Source organism: Penaeus monodon, chromosome 17 (assembly GCF_015228065.2).
Source record: "Penaeus monodon isolate SGIC_2016 chromosome 17, NSTDA_Pmon_1, whole genome shotgun sequence".
Classification (NCBI taxonomy): domain Eukaryota; kingdom Metazoa; phylum Arthropoda; class Malacostraca; order Decapoda; family Penaeidae; genus Penaeus; species Penaeus monodon.
In genome coordinates this window covers 6,404,499-6,425,250 of record NC_051402.1, presented here as the reverse complement: position 1 = coordinate 6,425,250, position 20,752 = coordinate 6,404,499, and the positions used below count along the sequence as shown (strand labels likewise).

General features: G+C 36.8%; 1 protein-coding gene across 1 annotated transcript in view; it reads right to left on the bottom strand.

The window, feature by feature from the left end:
• LOC119583519 (ABC transporter C family member 13-like) overlaps positions 1–19,094 on the bottom strand; it is a 21,530-nt gene extending 2,436 nt beyond the window's left edge. Inside the window, exons 1-24 of the mRNA XM_037932048.1 lie at positions 18,293–19,094; positions 17,920–18,135; positions 17,510–17,631; positions 17,187–17,370; positions 15,965–16,235; positions 15,219–15,316; positions 14,615–14,737; positions 12,338–12,449; positions 11,787–11,912; positions 11,189–11,314; positions 10,672–10,814; positions 9,948–10,223; positions 9,645–9,762; positions 9,292–9,385; positions 8,640–8,778; positions 8,345–8,534; positions 7,231–7,394; positions 6,670–6,854; positions 5,904–6,042; positions 5,498–5,695; positions 4,953–5,085; positions 4,217–4,427; positions 3,933–4,102; positions 1–189 (exon numbers count right to left, since the gene is read on the bottom strand). The exon at positions 1–189 is cut by the window's left edge and continues 34 nt beyond it. Of these exons, the coding sequence (XP_037787976.1) occupies positions 1–189; positions 3,933–4,102; positions 4,217–4,427; positions 4,953–5,085; positions 5,498–5,695; positions 5,904–6,042; positions 6,670–6,854; positions 7,231–7,394; positions 8,345–8,534; positions 8,640–8,778; positions 9,292–9,385; positions 9,645–9,762; positions 9,948–10,223; positions 10,672–10,814; positions 11,189–11,314; positions 11,787–11,912; positions 12,338–12,449; positions 14,615–14,737; positions 15,219–15,316; positions 15,965–16,235; positions 17,187–17,370; positions 17,510–17,631; positions 17,920–18,135; positions 18,293–18,619 (4,054 nt within the window). The 5' untranslated portion in view covers positions 18,620–19,094. The remainder of the gene's footprint in view (positions 190–3,932; positions 4,103–4,216; positions 4,428–4,952; positions 5,086–5,497; positions 5,696–5,903; positions 6,043–6,669; positions 6,855–7,230; positions 7,395–8,344; positions 8,535–8,639; positions 8,779–9,291; positions 9,386–9,644; positions 9,763–9,947; positions 10,224–10,671; positions 10,815–11,188; positions 11,315–11,786; positions 11,913–12,337; positions 12,450–14,614; positions 14,738–15,218; positions 15,317–15,964; positions 16,236–17,186; positions 17,371–17,509; positions 17,632–17,919; positions 18,136–18,292) is intronic.
• Positions 19,095–20,752: the final 1,658 nt, after the last annotated feature.

The window sequence follows — 20,752 nt, the reverse complement described above, 5'->3', positions numbered from 1 at the left end:
AGCCATGGCTCAGCCAGCCAAATGGGGGCACTGCAGTGCCCTCTCTTCTCTCTGGCTCTGCGCCATCCAAATACTGCTTGACTCGCTCGACACTCACCAGCTCTCGTTCTGTCTCTGTGAGGGATCCTACCACGTTGTTCAAGAAGTTGCTGATGGTGAGGGCGTAGGAGATGACAAGGCCAACCAGCCCTGATGTGATTTGTAAGTACCAGAGAGACAAGAGTTATTTTTGCCTTCTCTAGAGGGCAAATAAATCATGATAATCATAATAATAACAATGTTAATGATGACATTAATAGTCATCGCCAGCATCATAATGATAGTAATCATAACAAAATTTCTGCTTTCCTTGATTTTTTCTCTTGCTGCAAACAATGCAACTGCACAGAACATCTATAAGCCAAGGAAGAGACAGAAAAAAAAAAAACACTCGCTCCTCCTCCGTCCCTATGGCCATGAGCTATGACCTACTAGAATTATTCTATCTGCCTCGAAGAGAGTGGATACTGCGCAATTCACTTTGTGTCAGGAAGTTTGCCTGTGCTGTATGGTCTGTATTTTGGAGTGTATTTTGTTCATGATCATATTTTATTTTTTGCAGGCTCCTTATTTAACCCATTAGCTCTGGGTGGCTAGTGGTTCAAGTCATGCCTGACTAGGCTATGGCTCCGGATGACTGGCTGTTCCCATCATAACTGGCTTGGTTGTGGTTACTGAAAACAGGTTATGTTACTATGATGCAAGCAACCAATTTGAGACTGTTCTTTCATTCATAAGAACAAGTATTGATAAGCCATGGTAATAGCAGCCCAGTGTGTAATTGTAAATATATATTTTTTTAATTTTTTTTTTCACAGAGTATAATCATCTTATCTATTGAAATGCACTTTAGTTTACATAATTAGTCTCATGTCAACTACTCAGATAGTTGTATGGTAATCTGTTAGCATGAATGTTTGGAAGCAATCACACAAAATGAAGTACTGAAGCCTTGTTTATAATTACATACAATCTCTTTTTTTTTGTATGAATAAAATCTGTCTTAGTCCCTCAACAAAACCACATTCCATCTTCTACACAGGATAACACACCCAATTTACTAAATTGGGCTAATTTACACAGTCAGTCTACTAACAGCTACAGTGAATATACCTCTACATATGCAATACTATTAAAATCATATTTTGCGTACAAGTGATACAAAAAAAATCATATTGCTTTGCTGTTGTGGGGCAAACACTGCGCTGCACTGCTGAGTCTGAAATAGGCCCAGGAAAAAGGCCCAGTTGGCTGTGCAGAGGGAAAGAGCTACCCAATTCTCCTGAAGGCAATGGGTTAACTTCTGTCTGTTTCATCTACTGCCTTTGTGCTGAAAATATTATAATGTTTCAACTTCTGTTTCCATTTGGTCTAATATCTCTTTGGGGCCCTTTACTTCCTTTACCCTTTGCTCTCTCCTTCTCAAAGATTTGCTTCAAGTTCTGGGCTCATACAATCTCTAGGCTCCCTTGCTGGGAATTGGCAGCAGTAATTCCCTGGTCATCACACTGCCTTCAACATTCTGTAGGCATCCCTCTTTGATCCATGCTGAGGCAGTTCTGTGTTGGTTAGGAGGTGTGTGTCACAATATCTAGATGAAAGACCCAAGAGTACTTCATACCAATTAAACTTAGGCTAAACTAACAGACAGGCAGACAGGCCCTCTAAGAGCCAGATAGTTGTGGTAGGACAAATTCATTGTCTTCCTTTTTATTTTACTAAGTGCATGCAATTTTGATATCATGAGTAGTTTCATATTTGGCCACTATGTCTCTTCCTGCTGTAAAGTCTGTTGCATGGGACTTGAAGCTGTGTGGAAGCAACCCAAACCAAGTTCATTCGTGGATTCTGACTTCTTGTTTTCTAATTCTCTGTACCATCTCCTTTGCAAGGAAGATGACAAGGTTCTTGTACTGCTTGGTAAAATCCACAACATCAGGAAGTAAAACTTTCCAAACACCTTCCTGCCCTTGTCCAGCAAGGGTGACTTATCACCTTCATGCTTCCTAAAGTTTATTAATGAGAAGGACTACAAAGCACTACAGCTGCTGCAGGTAAGAGCAGTGCATCTGCCTCATCATCCTTTCAAGGTCACCAACAACCCTCTCCAGGAAAAGGATTGGCTGTCTATGATCAATACTTGCCTTCATCTTATGACTACCGTTAACCAGGTCATGAGCTGCTTGATCCAGGCCACAATCCCACTGATCATTAGGTTCTTGCAACTGCCACACTGCTTGTAATTATCATCTTCATAGTAATAAACATTGTAACTCTAAAGAAGGTTATGACACACACAAAAAATATATATAATTGCAGTGAACCTTTGCTGAAGTCAATGTTCCAGGTGAACTTTCAATAATGGTTGTATAGTCTGATAGAATGATTGTTTCTGCTCTTACAATTATTCACTGGTCGAAAGTGCCAACATGACACAAACAAATAAAACACAATACACTAGTCTGAGCCCTATGGCATATACACTCACTAAGGTATCTTATCACATGACCAGTCTTGACCTCTTGTTGCTCTGACCCTGCCTCACTCACTTTGGCTCCCCTGACTCTCTGACTGAGGGTGATTGCAAGTTTTTATGCATAGTTGAAAGTGTCGGTTACCTCCCCTAGTTACCATAGATTTGAACTTCTGCAGGATGCACCTGCACTGACCTGCAGAGGTCACTTGTCTACAAGGATCTATCACTTATCTGTCATTAATCCTAAATGAAAGGTCATGCAAAATTCAACCAGGTGACCTTCAGTTCAAGAAGTTGCTGATGGTGAGGGCGTAGGAGATGACAAGGCGGTGTGTCTTCCCGAGACACTTCTACAATCCTCTCCTGGGAGGGAAATTCAAAGGGCTAGAGGGACCTCACTAAAGGTGTCAACACCTATGACATACATACAGTTACATGATTACAAAAAAAGGGGGCCTAAAATAAGCTGAAATATGCTGCATGGAGGATGTGTTACCTTTCCCTTGCCTTCCACAGGACTGTGTGAATCCTAGGAAGGGCCAGGATATCTTGGGATTTGGTACTCTTTCTTTGTTACACCAGGGTTAGCACTCGTTGTTCTCAGGTTGTTGGTCATTTCCAAAGTCCAGGTCATTGCGACTTTTACACTATTCCATGGCGAATAAAAAGCAACTAAGCAGCATGGGACCTTCAGGGTGCCTCCCCCAATGACAGTTGTACTTGCACCACTGGTGATCCTTTGTGTCAGTACAGTGTCATGGCGAATTCTTCAGCTTGCTTCGCATACCTGCAAGGGCATCAAGCACTTTGGCTTGGGCACAGATGCCCTGCAAACTGATGCTTACTGTAGGAGGTGGCTATTGTGGCAATCTAAATTAAGAGCGAACTTCTCCATCGGGTAGACATACTCCAGCCAAACACTCAGAGCCGTGGATCATCTATGCAGCGGCAGATGAAGCTGAAGACGGGGCAACACTGCCACCAGAGAAAGATCTCTATCAGGTAATGGGGCAGCCTTCACTTCTTCATCCACAACAAGAGCTAGAATGTCTCCATTTTCAATGACATCAATGCCGTTTTGCTGGTCACTACAGAACTCTCTTGCATCCTCATTCTCTGTAGGGTGCTGCAGGCCATGGGGAGTCTCCACACAGAGACCTCTTTGTTGCTCTGGCCCTGCCTTACTGACTCTGGCTCCCCTGACTCCCCTACTGAGGGTGAGTACTGGCTTTTTATAAATAGTTGGGAGCATCAGCTACCTCCCCTAGTTACCATAGATGCGCCTGCTTTGGTCCGCTGAGGTCACTTATCAATGAGGGCCTATCAGTTATCTGTCACTAATGCAAAGGTCAAGTGTCAACCCGAGACACTAAAAAAAACAGTAACAAAACAAAAAATTTATGTTTACACTCCATACCTGCTTCAATTGCATCAAAGTGGTGTTGCAGGAGAGCCAGAGCTGCCACTCCAGCCAGCATTGTCAATCCTATCAGCTGGAGTCGAAGGTTCAGCCACTGTGAAGCCACCTGGATGTCAAACTGGGCACGCTGACTGACTTCCAGAAGACTGTCTGCTCGAACGCTGAACCTATTTCCAACATAATGCAGTCTGATTAACATTTATGAATTCCACCTCTATATATCCACCCAAAGAAATTTAGGTTCTTATAATAACAACAAAATAAATGGTCTTGTCTTATACCTGTGAACAGCTCTCATGGCGCGTATCACTGTGAGACCTTGAAGAGTCTCGGTAAAGTGAGCATACAGTGGAGAAAGGGACACTGCATGCAGCCTTTTTAGGTCTCGAGAGGTGTGACGATAGAAGTTTTGTACTGTGTAATACACAAAGGCTAAGGGGATGTACAGCAAGGTGATCCAAGGTAAGCTATAGATTGTTACCACAATAGCACCTGAAAGTTCATCAGAATATAAATCATATGTTACTCACATGACCCTCTTTAATATAATTCATTCAAATGCAATTAGAAAAACATATAATAAAATATTTAATTTCAATTTATAAGAAATAATAATAATAAAATAAAATTATATATATATATATATATATATATATATATATATATATATATATATATATATATATATATATATATATATATGTACATTATATATATGTACATTATATATATATATATATATATATATATATATATATATATATATATATATATATATATATATATATATATATATATATATATATATATATATAAAAAATATACACACACACACACACCCAAAGACAGACACACACAAAGACACACACAAAGACACACACACACACACACACACACACACACACACACACACACACACACACACACACACACACACACACACAAACACACACACACACACACATATATATATTTGATCAAAATACAAAAATTTCTTCAGATTTTATATAAACTGACCAAATAGCCCAAATGCTTGAGCAAAGAAGATGTTCATTTGGAAGGGGAGGGAGTCATCCACTGTGTACAGGTCAGATGAAAAACGATTCAGAATGCGCCCAAGAGAGTTGTTGTCAAAGAAGGTTATCTTGGCCTGAAATCAGAGTGTGCAACAATAAAATAGTTTTCATCTTCAATACAGCTGTCTTAAATCTGTGTCTGCATATACACGGAATTATCAGTTTTCTAATTATCTAATAAGACTCCTTATTTTAGATGATCTGCAAAAAATATTATTTGAAATGTGTTATTTTATCCTCATGCCAAAACTGATCTGAAGGTACTGCCCTTCCTTTCATTTTACTTTGGAAAATAGTCTCCATAACTTCTTGTCTTTTAATAACGATTCTATGTAGTAGTTACTGCACATTAGGAATAGAACATTGGCTGCAATTATCATTTACAAGAAACTTTCTTAAGATTTGCCTGAAATGTTAAGAATTCCAAATCAATTTCTTCAGTATGCATGTATATCCAGAGAATTAGACTATGCTTTAAAAACTTACATAAAGTACAGAATCCAATAATCTGCGATGAATGTATCTTGCTGCGCATATTCCTCCATAAGCAAATAGGAAAGATCGCATAAGAGTGAACACAGTATTTGATGCAGCAAGAATTCCATAAACTGTGAGATAGAATTTGGTACTTGGGTCCACATCTGCCAAAATATTTGTTTCTGGCAGCTCCTGCACAAACAGCACCTAGGAAAAATTACGTTTTGAAAATGTATATGATAATTTCTTGAACAAAATCAATCTGATTTTCAGTTTTAGTAACCACCTTATAAACTTCTTCCAATGCCTTTCAAAGTTATGAGTGAATATTTCTCTGCATACCACCAAATATACACTTCCAAACTGCATCACAAAATCCTACCGAGTAAGCCAAACATAAAACCTGACTACATACTTGATGCAAAGGATTCCCAGGAATAAGCCACTGTAGAGGGTCAGAGTTCGGGCTGGTCATCTTGGGAGGATCTGGCCTGGAGGCCGTCCCAGCCCAGGGCGTTGACACTCCACCTTGTAATAGCACAGTGTTACCAGTGCTGGGAGAGTATTCAGTAATCAATTTTTCTTAGATAATGGTCTATTATGTTTCTATGACTGCTTAAACTTTACATATACTTCATACATTGATAGTTGCTAGATACCTTTAGTTCCTTAGTATCTTTGATAATGAGAGGCAAATAAATATATTACTTCACAGTTTTCGATGTAGAGCATTATCAGAAATATATGATACAGATTGACACTCATTAATGCAGCATTCAATGGTCCAGATTCAGTGCAGTCATTTCAATATAGAAGTTTTTACCTTGCAAGACCATCACTCTTCCAGCTGACATTCTATGGTTAATGCTGTTATTTTTCCTGGATACTGATATTTATGAGTAATACAAACTATGGATTATTTTTTTTTTTTATCCTAAGATTCAATTATTTTTTTCAATTGATTACATTGACCCATCTGGTCACACACTAACAAAAATAGTGAGATTCATCCTAAATCTTTGTTAATATAACTAGTAAGAGAGAGATTAAAGAGAAAAAAAAATAATAAGGAAGGATTGGGAGGATGAGAAAAATAGTGCAAAAAGGAATATAATAGGAAAAGGAGGTCTCTAGGTACCTCAGAATAATGGGAAAAGGACCAAGTACCTCAGAACACAAACCTGTTCTCAGATGTGACTTCAGAAACCCAATAGGCCAGCCATATATCTGTGAGATTCCTAGAACCCTGCATCAAAATAAATGAGAAGAAGATTGCTGCTGTAAGGATCCCCCCAACAGCTGTGGCATAAGTGACGTATACTGCGTTGCTCAGCTCTCCGTAATCGCGTTCTTCCATTTCGTCAATCTTGTTTGGGAAAAGAGTGCTTGAATTATTGATAATTATGGTATTAATGTAACAGAACTGATGATAATAATAATACTGACACAAATTAGACTTCCAATATGGAATAATAGCTGCAAAAGAAGACAAATTTCTCAGACAGATTTGCAATGGAAGCCATTTTCTCTGAAATAATCTTGTAAGTAATCTCTATACTGGTCTACATCCAAAACTGAAGTGAAAGTAGTTTTCTCTATTTTTTTCTAGAAACCATTTTGTTTCTTATTGGTCAGCATTTTGAAGAAACCGAGACAAAAAAAAGCTTGACATTAAAATACAATGTACAATATGGCATTTGATAAAATACCATTTTATCACCATACAACCAAATCTTTAATACCTTTCTCATTGCATCTGTGGCTTTTGAGTGACCTGCAGCAAAAACATCTAGAGAAATCCTTCTCAGCTTAGCACCCGACACCTGCGGATCTTCTGCTTCCTCCCACCACTCATCAGACAGCTCATCCGGGGAGACCAAACTTGGCAAGATTACTGCTGGTGGTCCTGAAAAGCAAGCCTATAATTTAGAAAATAAAAAACATTCATGCTCTCTTATCTGTTTTTAGCATGTGATTTGCATGTTATAAAACTAGGCAGGGATCATTTCAAAGTTTACAAATATGATTAAGAGATGTGAAGAAAGTGTTTAACTAACTGGATCCAGATGCTTCCCTGCCATCATGCGGCCCAAAATATGGGGATTAGGCTGACGTAAGAGGACACTCTGCTGGGTGTGTGGCTTGTAGGCCAGGCACACACAAACACTCACATGCAGTGGCAAGATTCCAAGCCTCCCCTTTAAAATGTTATTTTCATTTTTTCTGCATAAGCATTTTTGTCTTTTACACCATTTCCCAGTATTTATATCTGTCATTTGATTTGCTTTATCCAGATGGTAGTAGACTGTTTTTCTTGTACTGACTCCATATTATCTCTCAAGGTAGTCTAAAACTCTGTGCAATAATAATAATAAGTAACATATTGTTTTTATGTTGTTGTTGTTTTTTTATATTATATTGTCTGTAAGACAACCTGCAACACTGATCATGGCAGGCAGTAAGGATCCTGATCATGGAAATAGCATCCTCCCTAAGCTGAATCTCTGCCAGTCATGGCTCACAGACATTACATTTCACACTCATTTTTCAATGCAAATAATCCAAAAGCCCCTTCCTAAACACCAAATGAGTCTAGTCACCTGCCATGAGTTTGTAGACAGTCTTTCCCCACCTTCAGCCAAAATTCTCACAACGCCAAGCTTGCAACATCCCGGCCCACAGCCAGATTTGTGCATGATGGCAGTACACATCATCCCACCCCTCAAGTCCTTTTTCTTTATGATGTGATGGTCACATCATCCTGATACTAGGGGTCAACTTAGCTATTCCACTTCCAATACATATGAATATCATCAACTTACCAAATGGAGTAATTAGCATAAAGAAACAACTAACCTTGAGACTCAATAACTCCATTATCCATTCTGATAACCCAGTCCACTTTAGTAAGGAGAGTCAGATGGTGGGTTGTCAGCACCACTGTTCTGCCTGCCAGGAGACCATGGATACAGTGCCTCATTATGTGACGTGCCACAGGACCATCCACTGCTGACAATACATCATCTAAGACGTAGATGCTCTTATTCTGGAAACAATAACCATATAGTTTCAGCAACTGATACTAACAAAATTTTTTGTTACTAGAAAACAGTTATAAAAATAAGATACAATGTGCAGCCTTCTGTTATACCTGATAAACTGCTCTTGCTAGAGCGATACGAGCCTTTTGCCCTCCACTTAAAGATGATCCATTCTCACCACAGCGAGTCTCATCTTGTGAGGACAGTGCTCGAAGGTCATCCTCTAGAGCACATGCTGACAGTACAGCCCTGCAATCAATAAAAACTGACTATATTTTTTTCCCTTCACTTTTTGTATTTTGCAACAAAATTGATATATACACAAATGTGATTGGTTTTGCATCATGAACTTCCTCACATGGGCTAGGATGCTGCTTTTTTTTAAGCTTTTATTTGGCAGATGGAGATCAATACCACATGATGATCCTTTTCCTACCCTTAGACTGCAGCTAGAACTTCAACAGGAGCCTTTAAGAGACTCTTGTCATCCCCATCTGCACAAGTTACCACAGCTTTACCACAACTCCCTACTTGCATACAAATATATACATACATACTTATTTATCTATCTATCTATATATCAAAGTAAGATCAGGAATGCTTTTTTTTTTAGTCTTTATTAATTACTTTACTTCCTTGAAGGATCACAAGTAATCCTGGTCTGACTATCATTTCAAAGAAAAGTATCAAGGAATATAAAACTAACAAAAGCAGATACAAGGATGAAAGCTAGAATGCATATTCATTCAGGACAAGCCATACCTATATCTGTTGGTGTCAAGACTGCTGCCAAAGAGTATGTTATCCTTAATGGACCCATTTTGAATCCAAGGCTGTTGCGAGGCATATCCAAAACCTGTTAAACAAAAGATCTGTCCTTATTTTTCTGACAAATGTTGGGCCTTTATATATGAGAACAGTCTAAACCTTATAAAATACTTTATTTAAGTCTAAAGTTACTGGAAGGCATGAATATTAAAAAAAGGACTTAAACAATATACTATGCATAAACTTCTAAAACACATGTCAAACCAAATTTACACTAATGTTTTGAATTCTAAATTCTGATTCCTATATCAAATTAATGCAACAAATTACAGATAAATGCTTCTTACCATTGTGAAGTGCAGCCACTGCAACAATCCCGTGAGTCTTTGACATTTCTGCTAACAAGGCATGCAGTAGTGATGTCTTACCAGCACCTACTTTTCCAACAACAGCCACTACTTGACCCTAGACCAACAAAACACATAATCAATTAATAATGTCTCCATTATACATAAACTATCATGTTTTAAAGTCTTGCATTTTATGTTTCCCCCCCTGGAAATCATATACATGATATAATAAGTACAAAAAATAAATCTATTAAAAAAATATATATAAAGAATTATCACATAAGCAACTGTTTCTCCAACCTTTGAAAGCTGCATGCTGAGTCTTCTAAGGGTAGGTAACACCACATGATTCTCAAAGCTTCCATTGAGGGTATCAGTTTCTATCAATGAACTTCCTGATCCAGTCGAGGATGTCTCAACTGACGAGGTCTTGGGACTCTCAACTTCTCTCTGAGCTTGGGAAGCACCATTGGCCCAAGTGAAGCTTCCGTTTGTGATCAGTACTTGCAGCTCAGAGTCCTTATGGCTCATCTCAGGTACCACAGTGTAATAGTTCATTAGGTCTTGTTCTGGTAGCTATGGATTGCAAAATCTCACATAAATGTCCCTCTGCATTAGATACACTGATATTAGACTTTCTTTGACAATAAAATGTCATGCACGAGTTACTATCATTAGTAATAACATTTCTACATTCTTTTTTATTGTTTTTTCAAGGAAATGAGGGCGAGATAAATGAACTATGTTTCAAAATGTGACCAAATCAAACATTCCTCATTGAGAAGCAAATTCACAATAACTATAACTACTACAATTGAAGTGAGCACAAGACTCAGCAAATGTCCACTGAATGTTTGTCACACTGTTTTCTCCCCATTTATTTATTTATTTATTTATTTATTTATCTATTTATCTATATTTATTTATTCTTATTTATTTATTTATTCTTATTTGTTTATTTACCTTTTTTTCTTTACAAAATTTATTCTCTATGGACAATAGGAAAACACAGACAATGAGTTACCTCCATCAGACGCTCAATACGCTTCACAGAGACCCAAGCCTCAACCAGCCCATTGATGACCCATGGGAAAGCATTGAGTGGCATAATAAGCATGTTGAAAAGGGCTACTGCCGTAAATACACGAGCAGGTTCAAGAGGATTGCCTGTAAAGACCAATAAACGTTTCAGAAGGAAGGGTGTTGGAACAATATTGGAAATTCTAAATAATTGCTAGAGGTAACAATGTTCACAAAAATCATTATAATCCCTTATTATATACGGGATTATTGAAAGTCTGAGAGCCATTTTGCTGAATTTTACACACACACACACACACACACACACACACACACACACACACACACACACACACACACACACACACACACACACACACACACACACACACACACACACACACACACACACACACAAAGTAAATCAATAATCATCCAAAAACTAAATCAACCATTAAAAAATAGTGACACACCACAACTAAACACAAATTCAGGTACAAAGACCGAATTCTAATAATTACCAAGAGCAATGTATGTTGAAAACGTCGCAATCGGTATAAGGACAGGTGTTGCTGCCCAGAAGTACACACAGGCAGCATCAAGGTATTTACGTCCAGCCAGTGCCTTTACTTCACCATATCGTTCATCTAGTAAATTTAACAAAACAAAACAAAAAAAAATTTCATTATATGTATTTCAAACAACCAAACCAAACAAAAATCCTATTCATTATATGTATTTCAAATAAAGTCCTTAAATTGTATCATCATTATTGGTATTAGCCACAATTACAATGGACATATTCCATAGACGGTTAGCTGAAAGAAAGAATATAGCCTAGAATATCATAATACAGGGCCATAGATTACAAATGCTCACATGAAAAAAAAAAAATGCAACACTTTTAACTATATGAGAATATAAAATATGATGTACAAAGTTTAATCCATTCTGTATTTTTTACTATATCATGTTTCTTTACTTTTGTCAGTATTTTCCTTTAATCCAATCTGCTTCCTCTTTTTCAAATCTTTTACTAATCTCTACTATTATTCTCATAAAACACAATTTTCCTCTGAGATTTCTATCTTACCTCTGGTCAAAGCTGATCCAACATACCTTGTATTCTGTGTTTGAATGTGGCTTCCCATGCATTCAGTTTCACCATCTTAATCATGCTCAAGACCTCGGTCATGAGACCCACTCTTCTATCCTTGTATCCCATCATCTCTACACTAAGTTTCCCTGCAAAGAAGACATAAAAATTATTCTCTATGAAACTTAAAAAATATATCTAGAGGATGAACCTTTTCATCAGATTCCATGTTGTAAAGAGACATAATCTGGGAAATAGTAATTCATACATTGTTTAATCTATCTTTTTCAAATATACCTTATTGAAGTGCAACAATCAAATATCAAAATGTGACCAAGACAAATGTTCTATCATAGGAAATAAATCCAATAGCCACTCAAGATAAATTACTAATAAAGGGGCAGGATACCACAATATGTACTCTAAACAGAAAATTTTCGGTGAATGAGTGGCCAAAACATGAAAGGTTTTAGTTGCTTAAAGATACATTCTGACATGTAGACATACATACTGTACATACAGGAACCGAGAGAAAAATATAAATAGAGATATAAAAGAGTGCAGTACTTTTTACCTATTTTTGATGCCAGCCACTTGTTGACAGGGATCAGCAGAATTGTTACTCCTACACCAGCAAGGAAAGCTATTCCAATTTGTACATACAGCAAATACAGTGTGACACTCAACTGCAAAAGAAAAAGGATTAAATTACTAATGCTTTAATTGTCCTCATGTGCAGTTTCTTTGCTCCTCCACCAATCTCCTGATGCTCACTCACTTGTTTGCAAGCACTCTCCTTTTGATATTTGGAGATGTGACCAGATTTGCATATTCAGAAATATATGATATTCTTTTTCATTGCTAGATCAAACCTACAGGGCCTGATTATGCAAATTAGAGTCTATTTCAATAAACTAGGTGTTACAGTTGTAAAAGATGGAATGTGGTTTTATTGAGGGATAAAAACAGGATTTTCTGATAAAAACAGGATTTTCTTTCATTTTCACAAAACTTATCCATATGAAATAAGATGAAGTTATATACAAGGTTGCCCCTCCCACAGCTTCAGTACTTCCTCTTTGTGTGTCAAATTTCAACTCAACTACTCAGACAATAATATGAGTAGCTGATAAGAGGAGGCTGATCATATAAATTAGAGGGAAGGTTATTTAAAGGTTCATAGTAGCAGCAAAAGAGCACATTCTTTGGTGTGTGGCATCTTCCAGAAATAGCAGGCAAATGATTTATGTGCTAAATATCACCACTTTTATACAAAACAATAGCCAATCAGAGCATTACATATCCTATTCTCCATCAGACAATGCATGAGGTTATCTTATAAGGAACAGCATACTGTGTAATGCATGTATCATAGTAACATGATGTAAATGACAATGACAAAGTCTGCCATTACATAAATGATACGTCATCTTGAGGCAGAGGGTTAATCAAGAGAAAATGCTTATTTTTGGTCCAAAAGGGCATGTATGTTAGCTCTGTTAGGGTTACTGCCTTTTGGCTTATGGTAATAGTTAGTCTTTTTTGGTTGTATGCAAGCACAAAGTCAGATCAGTTGAAACAACCAATTAGGTAGTCATATTTGACTCAAGTAACTTCTGCATCAGATTTCCATCTCTCGAATGCTTCAATTGTCATGCACCAAGCCTCCACCATTTCCATGAAAAGGAAAGATGCCAAGGCATTCCCTTATGCTATTTCACTCTTCTTCAATCATCCACTAGCACTTTTTTGAGCCTAGTTAATTAACCATTTTATATTTTCTTTGCTTGCTACTATATTTTAAAAATAAACACACACACACACACACACACACACACACACCACACACACACACACACACACACATATATATCTGCGTTCCATTCCTGCACTGCCAGTGGATGGTAAACCCGGCCATTCCTTGCACACAGGATAGTTTAGAAGAACAATAAATAGACATGCCACAATTTGACTGCAGTCACAAGAGCCTGTCACAACAAACTTAAATTATTATCATCAGTATTATTACACACAAACACACAGACATATATAATGTATAATGTATATATATATATATATGTATATATATATATATATATATATATATATATATATATATATATATATATATAATAATATTATATATATATATATATATATATTATATATAATATAATATATATATATATATATATATATATATAATATATATATAATATATTATATATATATATATATATATATATATATATATATTATATATATATATATATATATATATATTATATATATGTATATGTGTATATGTGTATATGTTATATGTATATGTGTATTGTATGTATATTATGTTATGTATTGTAATGTATTGTATGTATGTGTATGTATGTATGTATGTATGTATGTATGTATGTATGTATGTATGTATGTATGTATGTATATGTATGTATGTGCATGTATAAGACATTATAAGTACTATAATGTTATAGAAATTTACGAACAGCAACATCAGATCACACAAATTATTTTCAAAAATCAAGGAAAAGGGTAAACAGGTGAGACAAGCAGTACTCGTAATTGGCTCTTCAGTGACTTAATACAAGTGTAGCCATCTCTGTGTAAAAACAATTAATAAAGGTAAACTCACGGATGGGCATGGTATGTACATACATGCCATGCCCATCGGATTTGGATTAATCATCTATTAATCATTTAATATATGAGGATTAATGCACATATGTAAATACTCTGTCATTTTCTATACAGACTTCCAGTATTAATGTTCCTACAACCAATCCCCATTGAATACATAAAATAACAGCTTTACAAATTAAAGTACATATACAACTCTTACCTGTAATGGAAGACTCCAGAAAGCATGGAAAGACTGACAGAAGTTGACAACTCTGTCAGTGTCAGTACTCATCATATTGACAACTTCACCTGTTGTGAATTTGCTGAGATTCACGGAGCTTACCTGAGTACAGAAAATAATATACTTAATAAGTCTATATTCTGCATCAAAATTACTATAATTTTGAAAATTATAGTAATATAATAAATTGTTCTTTTCCTGTTTTAGAGGACTGATGTCAACTTTCTTTGCCACTAATCCTCTAATATAGAAAAAAATGAATAACATAGAAAAAAATGAATGTTAAAAACTTATTTTCTGTTTCTCAAACTGGGTTCAAACATCCTTTGACACCAGTCCTCTGATACAGAATAAATTTAAAACAATACATCTAAACAATTAAATCAGTAGTACACAAAAGAAGAACCTAAACTTTCAGAGGATTTAAACAAGCAATTCAAGTTTCCAAAAAAATATAAAACACAACAGGAATTCAATAATAATAGCAATAATGATGATAATAGACAATACTAGCATTAGTAATTACAATGATAATAATGATGATTAAAAAAGATAATGTACCACACTGAAGAACAATGCTTACCAGAAGGACTTTACGATATATTGTAGATACCAGTGCCGCACGTATACGGAGATTTACTTTAGCCATCAAGTAGTTATAATGAATGCTGCAGAAGGTGGCTGAAATTTAGAAAGAAATGTTATTTTGAAAATATGACATGAATGTACTATATATCATGGCTCACCATCTTAGCCCCACTGGCTGCTGGAACATATATTGTCCACTGTATTTTTTTGTGAATTTTGTTGCACACAGATGGCTCCACAGGTGATCAGACACAAAGGAGTCAATGCTATTAATATCAATACAGTAATCATTATTACTGACATTATGATTCTAAGGATGTTATCATAATATTCATAGCAATAAAAAAAAAAAAAAAAATCTGAAACTCAAGGACACAGTTAAACAGGTGTGATTCGTAGTACTTGCAACACTCTTTGGTGATTATGTAAAGTACTTGCAGAGCCCTCAAGCATTAACATAACTAATACTCTAAAATCACTGTGGACATGGCATGCCATCCCAGCAATCGGCTAATATCTTTGTTAACAGTCAGAGTCATTATAACAACAACAGTAATGGTAATTGTAATAACAGTAACATTAATTTTTTAAAAATATAATGATGCAAGTGTTGAAATTGATTTAGATGTTGAAAATAATGATAAATAATAACAACAATCATATCCCTCATTGTCATCAATGCAAAATAGACATACAAAATAAAGAAGAAAAAAAGAAGGAAAAAAAATGTTAAATACTCACCAACCAGAGCGGCACCACACAGACCACCTGCGTACGTGTATCCAGAAATAGTGTCTCCATCCTTGTTCTCTATAAAGGTTACCAATTCGTGAAGCAGCAGTGGGCCAGCAAATCCCAGGCCATCTCCAACAAGCTTCAGAACACCAATGCTGTAAAACTGCACCCCGAAACACTTGTGTAGGACTCTTAGGAGGGAGTATTTCTTCTGCTGGGGTGGCTCGTCTGTACCCTCTACTGGCAGAGGCTGATTCACAAGGATTGTTTTATTGACCTGGTGAATGTATTTGTGAACTGCATTTTAGTATTTGGTTTTGGTTTGATTTTACATTCATCAGTCATTTTGGTAAATGTAATACTCAACACACTGGCAATAAATATTTGCTTCCTTAGCCTTGGGTCAGTTTCAGTTTTACACTGAAACTGGAGGTCTATCCCCTCTCAGGATTTAATCATATAACTGGATGGGCCATTCTATAATTAGTATCTGATATTATTATTTCATTTATTTTGAGTATCAAAATATCTTCTTTCATGAATTTGTAATAACATTTATCAAATATCACTGATTAGGTTAAAACTGGATAATGTGCAATTTCTTTTGAAACATGGGTACAAGGGTAGCTGGCAGGAATGCATCACATATAATTATTAATAACAAAAGTTTCAATAATTTAAGTAGTTAATAGTATTTGCTTCTTCTCAAGTTTACTGATCATTTGTAAATACTATTATCATGTCCAATTAACTACATTAAAACAACATACATGATTGTAAAGATAAATTATAGATGGGTTTTCTACTTCAGTGGAAAACAAGTTTGATGATAGCTCCACACACTCTCCTTCAGCTGGTTATGGTGGTCAATTGATCAGTGACTATAATACATAATGGGAGTGGAAAGAGTTCTTATGGTTGCAAATTCTTTCATTCCAAAAATTACCTTGGCTTCACCATAGTTTTTGCTTTATTTTATAGTGACCATGGCAATCATGATAATCTCTCATCTTGGAAGCCTTACTTTATTCTCTATATAATTTCACAGTTGTAAAATGAGTGGCATAAAAATTATTAATTTATCCTCTTTCTGTACAGCTTGTCAGTCAGACATTACATTTTTTTCAATTGTAACTTTTTTCTTTATACAGTAGCTTCTAAATAGTACTACAATCAAACAAATTAGTATAAAAGCACAACAGACTAAGTCTAATGATAACATAACTACCTTATGTGCAATGACATCAGTACGCATTTCGATCGGAAGGTCATGCAGATCATCTTGGGTGCGCAGGTGTCCTAATGCCCCCTTCTCCATCAGAGCATTAACCCAGTAGAAAGTCAGGTAAGATAAAATATTGACTCCTTCCTCTGCAATGCCCAAATGGAATGGATCTGCTGCCTCGTGGAAGCTGGAATGAAAAAAAGGATTATTGCAAGAATTCTTTATCTATATATGGGATTCAGAAATGGAAAACTGGTAAAATACAATCTAAGCAACAACTCACTCTATTGCACAAACTTGAAAGATCTCAAAAACTGGTAACTCACCCACTGTAATCGTTATAAGAGGTTTCCATGAGAGGAGTACGTTCTGTGGCCTCTCTCCTAAATTCATGATAGTGTGAGGTCCCAACACTTCCTTTTGGGAACAGTGTGAACATGTAGACAATCTGGAAGGAATTTTTTACTGTATCAGTCCAACTCTTAACTATAAACTCTCTTTCACATTTATCTGAATCACTGATGGTTAATGCAAATGACTAAAGACTAAATAAGCTTTTGAATGTTTATTTACTCTGTGGGTATGTAAATATATATATATAGAGAGAGAGAGAGAGTAGATCATTAATGCTCTATATGCCTAATCCTCTCTTCTACAGGCATTTTGACACATTCAGAGATGGGTAAATCATGATACACATTACATTAAATAAATTGAAATGAAGCCTCCCACTTACTTGTAGGCATAGTTGTGCTATGGCTAAATATCTCATAATTTCCTCAATGAGCTTTGATAATCCACTTTCACGGTACCACGCTGTTCTCGCTAAGTTAATGGTGCACAGAAATGTCAGGAGCCAGGCAAAGATGACTGGCGTAGGGCCTCGAGTCCCAACACTGAGGCGGGTTTTCAAGGATGTCAGATAACCCAGGTGCACTAACCAGGCAATTGTCTGGAAAGGAAGGTATGTTAGAGCGATTACACATATCATTTTCTACAATTACTAAATCTGCAATACTTTTACTGAATATGAACACAGTGCACTTAAACAATCTGCAACATCATCAACACTTTATATCATAGTGTCATACCATATCTCATGTACTCACCTGCACTCCAACAACAAGGCCATCCACCCAAAACAGCTCTCCATCTCCAACATAGAAATAGAGCAGCGGTTCTATGATGGTCAGAATTAGAGAAAGAGCAGTCATGGCAATCCTAGCTTGGATTATTGCCATCTGCTTTCTTCTGCGCACCACCCATTCAGACTGCTTGCCAATATAATAGGCTGATATTATGGCTAACACTGCAAAAGTAGGAACAACAAACACTGCTTTTTGGAAACAAAGCCCAAAGTTTAGCCTCTTAGAATTCCAGGCACTGAAGTCCATTGTACCGCAGAAAGCGGTCATATTGAAAAACATGGGATCCATGATGCTTTGGTTACTCAGATGTCTTTTAGAAATCAAAAGAAAATTAAGAAGCACATCTAACAGCACATTTTCTTGGGGCAGAAAAGAAGCTCAGTCCATTTTACAACTGGAGGCCAATCATATTTGGCAGAGGAAATACTATCTGCCTCCTCTCTTTCATACTGACAAAATATGAAGTATCTCCATTTTGCATCACTAATTCTTCTCTCTGTCACTTCACATTTTGTCTCATGATCTGTCTTTTCAGCTGCTCATACAATTATATTTCCGTTAGTGATGAGACACCTGAAAAGAATAATAACACAATTTTAGTCACAGCAGTAATGATAATTGTTTTTTATTGTTTATCTGTGATTCAAAACAGAAAGACAATAAGAAAGAATAAATAGATTCTTGGTTTTAGATTGATAAATGAAACTACAGGCTTGAAGAAGGAATGGTGTGCCACTGCATGTGTCTTCCTCTACATGTAAGCCTGTTTGTACACTCACACACATGTTCAACCATATGCACACACATCTATTCTCTCTCTCCTCTCTCCAATCTCCTCTCTTTCCTCTCTCCTCCCACTCCTCCCTCTCTCCTCTCTCCTCTATAACCACCCCCCAACTCCCATCTGCTCTCCCCTCTCCCCTCTCCCCCAGCTCTTCTCTATCCCCCCCACTAATATTGGTGTGTGTGTGTGTGTGTGTGTGTGTGTGTGTGTGTGTGTGTGTGTGTGTGTGTGTGTGTGTGTGAGTGTGTGTGAGTGTGTGTGTGTGTGTAGTGTGTGGTGTGTGTGCACGTGTGTGTGCACGTGGTGTGACGTGTTGTGTGTGTGTGTGTGTGCACGTGTGTGTGTCCGTGGTGTGTGGTGTGTGTGCGTGTGTGTTGTGTGTGTGTGTTGGTGTGTGTGTGTGTGTGTGTGTGTGTGTGTGTGTGTGTGTGTGTGTGTGTGTGTGTGTGTGTGTGTGTGTGTGTGTGAGAGAGAGAGAGAGTAAAGGTAACTGAAACATAGACTGTTAGTTCAGAGATATAGCTATCATTTTATCATTAACACATGCAAGCAAAAAAAAAAATTCTATCCTTCTGGGAAATTAATATACAATGATAGAATATTATTCTCTCACTGCATTTCTACGACCACGTATAAGCAATGCTCAATGATCCTAATATTTTGATCTGTCTTTTCAGCTGCTCATACAATTATATTTCCGTTAGTGATGAGACACCTGAAAAGAATAATAACACAATTTTAGTCACAGCAGTAATGATAATTGTTTTTTATTGTTTATCTGTGATTCAAAACAGAAAGACAATAAGAAAGAATAAATAGATTCTTGGTTTTAGATTGATCTATGAAACTACAGGCTTGAAGAAGGAATGGTGTGCCACTGCATGTGTCTTCCTCTACATGTAAGCCTGTTTGTACACTCACACACATGTTCAACCATATGCACACACACCTATTCTCTCTCTCCTCTCTCCAATCTCCTCTCTTTCCTCTCTCCTCCCTCCTCTCTCTTATCTCCCCTCTCCCGCAGCTCTTCCCTATCCCCCCCCACTAGTGTTGGTGTGTGTGTGCATGTGTGCGTGTGTGTGTGTGTGTGTGTGTGTGTGTGTGTGTGTGTGTGTGTGTGTGTGTGTGTGTGTTGTGTGTGTGTGTGTGTGTGTGTGTGTGTGTGGTGTGTGTGATGTGTGTGGTGTGTGCACGTGTGTGTGTGTGCGTGTTGTGTGTGTGTGCACGTGTGTGTGTGCAGTGTGTGTGTGTGCGTGTGTGTGTGTGCCGTGTGTGGTGGTGCACGGTTGTGTGTGTGTGCGTGCGGTGTGTGTCTGGTTGCTGGTGAGTGTGTGTGGTGTGTTGTGTTGTTGTGTGTGTGTGTTGGTGTGTTTTGTGTGTGTGTGTGTGTGGTGTGTGTGTGTGTGTGTGTGAGAGAGAGAGAGAGTAAAGGTAACTGAAACATAGACTGTTAGTTCAGAGATATAGCTATCATTTTATCATTATCACATACAAGCAAAAAAAATATATTCTATCCTTCTGGGAAATTAATATACAATGATAGAATATTATTCTCTCTGTGCATTTCTACGACCACGTATAAGCAATGCTCAATGTTCCTAATATTTGCAACATTACTTATCATATCCAATAAT